Source organism: Emiliania huxleyi (genome assembly GCF_000372725.1).
Source record: "Emiliania huxleyi CCMP1516 unplaced genomic scaffold EMIHUscaffold_3, whole genome shotgun sequence".
Classification (NCBI taxonomy): domain Eukaryota; phylum Haptophyta; order Isochrysidales; family Noelaerhabdaceae; genus Emiliania; species Emiliania huxleyi.
In genome coordinates this window covers 562,184-570,868 of record NW_005199770.1, presented here as the reverse complement: position 1 = coordinate 570,868, position 8,685 = coordinate 562,184, and the positions used below count along the sequence as shown (strand labels likewise).

At 65.6% G+C, this 8,685-nt stretch overlaps 2 protein-coding genes across 2 annotated transcripts; one reads left to right on the top strand and one right to left on the bottom strand.

Moving 5' to 3' along the window:
* Positions 1–1,265: 1,265 nt before the first annotated feature.
* On the bottom strand, positions 1,266–2,229 carry EMIHUDRAFT_432044 (hypothetical protein). The gene is made up of 3 exons (XM_005775155.1): positions 2,119–2,229; positions 1,839–1,984; positions 1,266–1,770 (listed from the first exon to the last, which is right to left on the bottom strand). The coding sequence occupies exons 1-3, from the start codon at positions 2,209–2,211 to the stop codon at positions 1,398–1,400; spliced, it is 612 nt and encodes a 203-aa protein (XP_005775212.1). The 5' UTR covers positions 2,212–2,229; the 3' UTR covers positions 1,266–1,397.
* Positions 2,230–6,045: 3,816 nt separating this feature from the next.
* EMIHUDRAFT_95414 (hypothetical protein) lies at positions 6,046–8,179 on the top strand (the record flags this gene model as incomplete). The annotated part of the gene is made up of 6 exons (XM_005775154.1): positions 6,046–6,587; positions 6,653–6,851; positions 6,943–7,203; positions 7,313–7,390; positions 7,436–7,516; positions 7,928–8,179. The coding sequence occupies 6 exons, from the start codon at positions 6,046–6,048 to the stop codon at positions 8,177–8,179; spliced, it is 1,413 nt and encodes a 470-aa protein (XP_005775211.1).
* Positions 8,180–8,685: the final 506 nt, after the last annotated feature.

The window sequence follows — 8,685 nt, the reverse complement described above, 5'->3', positions numbered from 1 at the left end:
CGGAAGGCGGCGGTGGTGTACAGCCGTTGAGCAACGACGTGCGCCTCGAGCAAGCCTGCCCCGCGGGAGCGCGGGTGGGCCACAAAGTCGGCGAGCCGCTTCCCGTTGTGCGATGGCGCGGCGTCGCGCGACCAGCCGTGCTGGAACGTGACGTCCGAGGAGCCGGCGACGCAGTCGAGCACGTAGGTCAGGCACTCGAGGTCTGTCTCCGACCCGTGCGTCTCCACCTCGTCGACGATGGCCGCCGTGCCGCGCGCCATCGCCGCGCGCGTCGCGCCCTCCTCGTGACCGATGAGCTCGAAGATCCCGCGCGCCTACTCCCCTCGACCCCCTCCCGCTCACCTCGGGACGTCTCCCGTAGTCCGCTCGAAGACGCCCGCGCGCCGCGTCCGTCGGCGCGCCCGAGACGAGCGACCTAGAGGGACGGGCCTCCGGCGGCATGTCATGGACGTGTCCTGGACGCGTCCGTCGCCCGCCATTTGACGAGCGCCTCGCGGATCCCGCGAACTTGGAGGAGGAGAGCTCGTCCAGGCCGTCGTTCGCCTCGACGAGGCCGAGCAGGCCGCGCTCGCCTGCAATCTCGGGCGATCTCGGTTGATCTCGGTTGATCTCGGCCAGTCTCGGTGAGGGCGAGAGCACGCCTTCTCTCCAGCGGTAGCAGAGGAAGACCATCACGCTGACGGTCGCTAGCATGGTACTCAGCTGCAGCGCGATCATGGCTTGGAGGAGGGGCATGGCGCCGGCGTCGCTCACGTCGTCCCAGACGGGCGAGAAGTTGACCTACGGATGAGACGTCGTCGCGAGTCTACCACGACGGGCTCTCACCAAAGATCGTCCCGGACGCGGGAAGAGGTCGACGTGGTCAGGCTGGCTGCTGTAGAAGGCCTCGCTATACACGACTGGCACCGCCAGAAGCAGCGCCTCGCAGCAGGCGAGGACAAAGACGATCGCCACCGGCAGAAGGTTGTCGGCAGGGCGCCTGACATCTCGAGGAATCTTGGGTAATCTCGGGGAATCTCGCCGGGAGACCTTGTCGGCAGCGCGCCTCCGAGAGGAGGTCTCTGCAGCGACAGGCTCTGAGTAGACCCCGTCGCCGGCAGAGATGACGGACGCCATCACGCGAAGCTTGCGAGCGGCCTTGTGCCTGAACGCCGGGAGGCTGGCCGACGGGTCGATGGCGTGGATGGACAGCCGCAGCATCAGCTGCATGAGCGCGGTGATGACGCACTGGCCCACGTTCAGCCAGAGGGCGATCAGGGCGGCGGCGTTGTACTGCAGCACGGGCGGATCAGAGCCGTCGTACAGAAACCCGTTCCCGAACCTGCCCTCGCCGTAGCGGCCCAGCGCCGCGAGGACGTTGTACAGGAGCGCGGCCTCGCACGAGAGCATGGGCGCACTCACCTAAAGGTGCGGCAAGGTAAGGTAACAACCATCTCCAAAATCTCCACGCCCAACCATCTCCGAAATCTCCACGTCCAAAGGCAAAGCCGGCATTCAGAGTGCAAGGCCCGGTGCGCGTGGGTGAGCAGATGGCCCCCGCTCGCTCCCTTCCTCCCTCTTGCACACGCGATCACCTCACTGGGCAGTTGCCACATCGGCATACACGCCCACACGACGAACAGGATCTGGTAGCGCCGCGTGCGCCGCAGGTTGGAGACCGCCGTGCGAAGGGAAGAGGAGAAGAGCGGCTGCAGCCGCTCCGGGCTCGTCGCGTCTGTCCGCGCTCGGGCGTACGGCCAGAACTCCTTGAGCTCGAACAAGCCAGGGAGCCTGTTCACAGCTGCACGTGTGAAGAGACGCTGGTCACACGTCCTGCGTGAAGGTCCTTGTGAGCTCGCCACGGGATGACGAGCAAGCCCGCGAACGTCGCCGCGGCGATCATCAGCCGACGCAGCTTTCGCACCGCCGCCGCCACGGCCGGTATCGCCATCGTGTCCGCCTCGATCAAGTCGTCATACTCGACGGACAGCAGCGCGGCGCGCACCTGGCAGAGGAGGGCGGTGCGCCCGCGACGCTCAGAGCGTGAGCGGGGCAAGGGCAGAGGGCGCGCGCGGGAGGGGGGAGAGGGTTGAGGTGCGGAGGGTGTCTCGATCTCCTACATTCTGTTCGCGTGTGTGCCTGTCCCGCGACCGAACGCCCGTGCCTCGCCAGCTGGTAGCGCTTCCGCCCGAACCGCCAGACCGCCCCGATGGTCGCCCACAGCGGTATCATCCCAACGACCACGAGCCTAGAGATCAGTTCGAGAGGTTGATTCATGAGTTGATTCATCATCCCGACGAGCTCGTTATGAAGTGTCGTGAGGCATCTAGGAGCACGGGCCACGCCACTGTGCCGGCGTCGAACGCGGTGCAGTCCGCCGCGCCCTCCGGCCGCGCGAACATCTGCCAGGCGCACGGCTCGCACTTGTCTTGTCCGGTCCGGTCCTGGTACTCGGAGACGGGGCAGGCGGTGCACTGCGTGCTGCCGTTCTGACTGGCGATGGCGAACGTCCCCTTCTGACACCTGTGTGGCGAAACAGCGGGGTGCTAAGGTCGCAGTGGAGATGAGCGGGATGCATGAACAGGGAGTGCGAGGCGGGTGAGCGGGGGGGAGGGCTGGGGGGGGCGCTCGATGCACCTCTCGCACGTCGCGCCCGGGGTCGCACTGTACTTGCCGTTCCTGCTGTAGAAGCCCGCAGGGCAGGCCTCAAAATGACAGACACTCGAGCCGTTTTTCGACTCCATGTTCGGACGGCAAGGCTCGCAGTCGGACTCGTTCCGCGCGCCCACCATGCCCCGGTACGTGTTGGCCGGGCACCCGATCGGTTGTGCTGTCCCGGTTGGACAGTAGTACCCCTCAGGGCACGCCCTGAAGCATGAGGACGTCCGGCTCGGCTCCTGGTTGCGGCCGCTGTACCGACCCGCGTCACACGGCGAGGCGTACGCGCTGTTCATCTCGCAGTAGAAGCCAGGCGGGCATGGCTCGCACTGGTCGCGATTGGAGTTGCCTGCGCGACCGTGGGTAGGGTGGACCCCGGCGGCGAGGGCAGGGGCGGGGCGAGGAGGGTGGAGGCGGAGGGCGGTAGATTGCCTGTCTGGTTAGAGAAGTAGCCAGCGGGGCAAACTCGAGCTGCGATCGACCCCTCCGGACACCATGACCCTGATGGGCAGATGATCGGGTCGACGGTGCCCGGAGTGGGACAGTAGTTGCCCGCAGGGCAGAGCCCGGTGCATGTGCCCGTGTTCTGCTCCAGGGGGTTGGCCGAGTTGCCGTAATAGCCAGGGTTGCACAGGTAAGGCAGGGTTTCTGCGTTGTATGCACCCGACACGCCAAGCGATACGTACTTGCCGTCCATCGACAGCCTATGAATCAGCGGTCGCCAGCTAAAGAGGCAGGTGTGGAAGGGTCAGAAGCGCAGTGGCGGCACAGGCCCATATTTCGAGTCGCGAGGGCAGCCGGGGTCAGATAGGATCGGCTGCGTCGTATAATTGCAAGTCGTCCCTTGCTTCTCCGGCGGACACGGCTTGCGGAACTCTTCGCACAGGTAGACCGACTGATAGGGGAGGGAGTGGTCCTCTTAGATCGGGGAAGAAGGACGAGGGAGCGGGGGGGCAGGGGGGGTGTGGAGCAAACCGGTAGCCAGCGGCCTCTGAGGGTGGGAAGGACCCAGATGAGGGTCCCGACGACGCCGTACACGCCAAGCTGGTTGTATCGTAGTGACAGTGGTGATGCGACCACGCCGCTAGGACCAGAACGCGGACCGATCACTTTCGACTTGGAGAGCAGCACCTGTGCAGCGGAGCGGCGAGGTGCTCGAGTTGTCTAAAGGGGTCGGCGGAATGGCGAAAGCTTCGTGAATATTCATGGCGGGGGTGATGGTGGTGGTGGTGGTGGTGGTGGTGGTGTGTGTGTGTGTGTGTGTGTGTGTGTGTGTGTGTGTGTGCGTGCGTGCGCGCGTGCGTGCGTGTGTGCGTGCGTGCGTGCGTGCGTGTGCGTGGGGTGGGGTGGGGTTGGGGGGGGGGGGGGGGATCTGGGCACTGCTCGCCCCATTCTCAAAGAGTCCGAGGCCGCTCGCCATGTGGACTCCGCCACTGACGGCGCCGGCACCTGCGTATAAACTTCCGAGAGCTCCCGGGGTAACCTCAAGCCTTGCCGCGCAAGACGTGACGTTGACGTTCTTGAGCCGCGTGGTCGCCTCATAGGCGGCGATCCCCCCTCCCGCCACGGTCTGATCCCGGGCGGGGGATGTGGAGATGGCCTCACAGGTGTCGAAGGCCGAGTTCAGGATGCTTGTGAAGGCTTGTTGCACAAAGAAGCCGCCGCCCAAGGCCAGCCCGTGGAAATTCACCCCGATATCTTGAGCCGGTACATCTTGAGCCGGTAGGATCTCCGCAGTCGTATTTGCGACGTGGGCGTTGTAGATCTGTACGAGTCCGCGAGAGTAGATGCTGATTCCGCCGCCCCCGGCCACAGCAGCCCCACTTGCCTTGCAACCGATGAGCGAGAGCGCGGCGAGTCGGATGGCCTTGAACGGCACGTCGGTCGGCTCGCCACTCTCAGAGACATCTCCGTGCTCGCTCGCGTCCGAGCCGTCAACGTAATCTGTCAGGGGGGCGGGGGAGGGTGGCACGGTGCGGACAGAGCTATACACACAACAGGTGCCACACACTTATGCAGCCGCCGTACGCGAGGAGCCCTTCCGCAGCGCAATCGACCACCTCCAAGTCGTACGCGTCGAGAAGCCACGGCTCCTCCTCGGCACGCCAGCTGCCAACGTCGCTGTCGTTGGCGAGCTCGCGCCAAGAAATGCCGCTCAGGTCGTCGCGCAGCTCGTCCGTGAATGGGGGGACTTCCAGCCAGTAGCTATGACGACTCACGTTCGCTCGCAAAAGGCTCATGCGGTCGCCCGCAAGGGATTGGACCAAGAGGCCTCCTCCCAACACAATGTTGTCGCGGCTCCGGGCTGAGCAGCGGGCAATCTTGACTGACTTGAAGCGGCTGTACGTCGAGGTGAGATAGGCCCCCCCGCCGTACGAGTCCGTACGCGAATGGACACGGCAATCGGTGATGTTCGTATGGGCCATGAAAAGCGCCGAATACTGCGCTGCCAGACCCCCTCCAACGTATACAGCTGATTCTTCGAAGCTGCCAGCGGAGCAGTGGGCGATGGAGGAGTGGAGAGCAACCAGGGAGCTGCCAAAGGGACTGGTGTCCAGGGAGTCTCTTCCGGTGAGAAATACACCGCCGCCGTCCAGCGCCGCAACGCAATGGCGGATGTGCACGCGCTCGAAGGCCACGTCGGAATGTTCGATGAAGAAGCCGCCGCCACTGTGCGGCGACGAGCAGTCCTCGACGGACACATCTTCGAAGCGAGCGAGGGTGCGATACAGTCTTACGCAGCCCTGGTTGCCGTTGGCGATCCGCAGTCCGCGCACGAAGAGTGACACACGGGCCGCCGCGAGCACGCCTGAGAGGCCCTGTGCGTCGGTAGCCGCCCCGTCGCCGCCCGCTATGTTAATCACGGGCAGCTCCAAACTGAGGCTCGCCTCCGCCGCAAGGGACCCGACTACGAGCGGGCTGGTAAGGTTGATCGTGGTGTGCGCTGGGATTCTGATGTTGGCGTGACCAGACTGCATCCCGCACTGCAGCGCCAAGCGCAGACTGGCCTCGGATTCCACGAGGAAGGTGCCTGCCTCGTCGATGATCTGAACAAGGGTGCCCTCCCCGTCGGTCGCCGCGACCGCATCACCGTCGTCGGAAGACACGATGGTGCAGTTTTGAAGTGGCGCGGAAGGAGGCAGCGGTGGTGACGCGGGAGGAGGCGGCGCCGCCGCCGCTAGCGAAAGGAGGGCGAGCGGCATTTTGGAGAGAAACAGAAAAAGCCGATCGGGCTACAAAAGGGGGTCGGCGGCTCGTGGAGGAAAGAAAAAAGCGTGGTGGAAAAAACACAACTCGGATCAGCGCTGGCGTTCGTGCCCCGTTTGTGCCGCGTCCCGTGCCCCCGAGTTCATTTTACAAACTCGGATCAGCGCGTTTGACCGATTTCTTCACGCACAGTAACCTCCGATGCTCGTCGCGGTCTCTGGCCTCCTGCCGCTGCCCAGCCCTCTGTCGGCTGATACGACAAATCTGCCTCAACTGCTTCTGCGCCGCGCCGCGCTGCCCTGCATGATGGTGGACGCGGCGACAAAGGCGCTCCTCCGACGCGAGCAGGACGAGGCCGTCGCCCGCCGCGCCGAGCGCGAGCGTGCGCTGCTGCAGCCGGGAACCGCACTCGTCGCAAAGAAGCAAAAGGGCGGACGGCAAAGCAGCGGCGCCGGCTTTGGAAGCGGCGCGGCTCCGGCGGGCAAGGCGGCGTCCAAGAAGAAGGGCGCAAAGAGGCCGCGGCAGAGCGCCAGTAAGGCGGAGCTGGCGCAGCGCGGCTCGGTGCTCGCCAAGGAGCTGCAGAGCTCTGGCGTCGTCCGGATCGACGGCGCCCTCTCCGCCGCGACGGCGGACGCGCTGCGCGACTTTGTCGACGCGGAGCGGCTGCGGTGCGAGGAGGAGGTCGAGGCGGGAGGTCGGCCCTCGACCGACCGGTTCGCAAACCTGGTGCTGCTCTCGAACCGGTGCGGCACCTGCTGGTGCCGCTGACTCGTCCTCCACGGCCTGAGCACTGCTCGTTGGTGAGCAGGTGCGACTTGCTGCTGCCTCTGCAGGGACCGCCACTCGACGCGATGCAGGAGCGTGCCGCGCGCTCCTCTCGACCCCACCTCCCGACCCAGGGACGTGGTCTCCCGACCACAGTCTCCCGTCCGTCACCCCTCGTGTCGGCAATGCTCGTGCAGGAGCTGCTCGGCGAGGCGTCCGCACTCGGGTCGCTGCTCGAGGAGGTTGTCGGGCGGGAGGCATCCTTCCTTGGGCGCCGCTCGCGCCTCGCCTCGAGCCACCGGGTCACCCGCACTCGCACCACCGGCTCCTCAGGCCTCCTTCAACGAGCTCGCGTGCCTCATCTCCGAGCCGGGCTCGAAGCAGCAGCCGCTCCACCCAGACACCCCCTACAGCCCCACCCCGCCGCTGTACGCCGCCTTTGTCGCGCTGCAGGAGACCCCACCACCACCACCACCACCACCACCACCACCGCCACCACCACCACCGCCGCCGCCGCCACCGCCACCACCACCACCACCACCCCGCATGACGCGTCCCTGGCGTGCGGCCCGCAGGACGTGGACGCAGAGATGGGTCCGACCATCTACCTGCCCGGCACTCACACGGAGGCACTCGCCCGCCGGGGACGGACTCCCAACCCCCCCCCCCTCCTTCTCCAGGCCTCTCGCTTCTCCTCCCGTAGGCGGAGCACACCGCCTTCTACGGCGGCAACCTTCGAGGGTGGGAAGAGACACGGTGGGGCGGCGCACCGCCGACACAGGTGGGCGAGGGCAACGTGGCACGATGGCTGACATGGCTGCCGTAGGTGGGGCTGCCCACCAACGTCGTGGACGAGGAGTACATCGCTTCGCGCCCCGTCAAGCTCGGCCTGCTCAAGAAGGGCGACGTGGCGCTGTACAACCAGCAGGCGCTGCAAAGACGCCCTTCCGACGCCCTTCCGACGCCCTTCCGACGCCTTTTCGACGCCCTTCTCCGCCTCACGCGCGGCACACACACACACACACACACACACACACACACACACACACACACACACACACACACACACACACACACACACACACACACACACACTCACACTCACACTCACTCACACACACACACACACACACACACACACACACACACACACACACACACACACACCGCAGGTGCTGCACTGCGGGGGCGCCAACGAGTCGCCCGACCGCGTCCGGCGCCAGTTCTACATCTCGGCGCGCAAGCTCACCTGAGACCACCCCAGACGACTTGAGATCACCCGAGGTCACCCGAGGTCACCCGAGGTCACCCGAGGTAGGTGCGCGACACGCGCGTCAAGGGAGTCCAGGCGCGTGCCTCGATCCGGCCCGCCCTGCTCGGCCAGCTCACTCTCGGCGCCGTGCGCGACGAGCTGCGCGAGCTCGCGGCCGGCGGCGAGGCGCGCAGGTTTGCTGCGCTGCACGCGGCAGACATGCAGGCGCCCGATGGCGACGCGCGCCACGAGGCCCTGAGCCATGAGAGGGTAGCCGCTATCTCCGCGATGGACTCTGCTCGCAAGGCGCACGAGTGACGTTTACTGCTGAATCGCGCCAGTATGCTGAATCGCGCCAGTCGCTCTGCTGCGTAGATGGTGTAGATAAGTTCACCCCTTGTCTTATATTACGAAGAAGGTGGTACCATGTATGGGATGCTTGTGTGCAATAAGACAACCTCTTCCCCTCTATCTCGCTCTAAAGTAAATCTCTGTCCACCCGCCGCGGACCCGCGCTTCCCCTCCCGGATCCCGCCAACCCGCGCTCGTCTCTCGAGGCGCTCGTATACCCTACCACGTAGACGTACGTCCAGCTCGACTCTACTTCCTGCATTCGGCTACCTCTCCTTCCTGCACTCGGCTACAATGCTAGTCGGCCAAATAACCTTCTCGCGGCGGGAATGGAGGCGGGAATGGTGAAGGCGATGGTGCTGGGGGGAACGGCGGGGGAGAGAGGCGTCTGCGACGCGCGGATGGGCAACGCTGATACATGCGGCCCCCATGTGGCATGTATAGAGCCCGTCGTCGCCTTCGCCTTGCGTGTA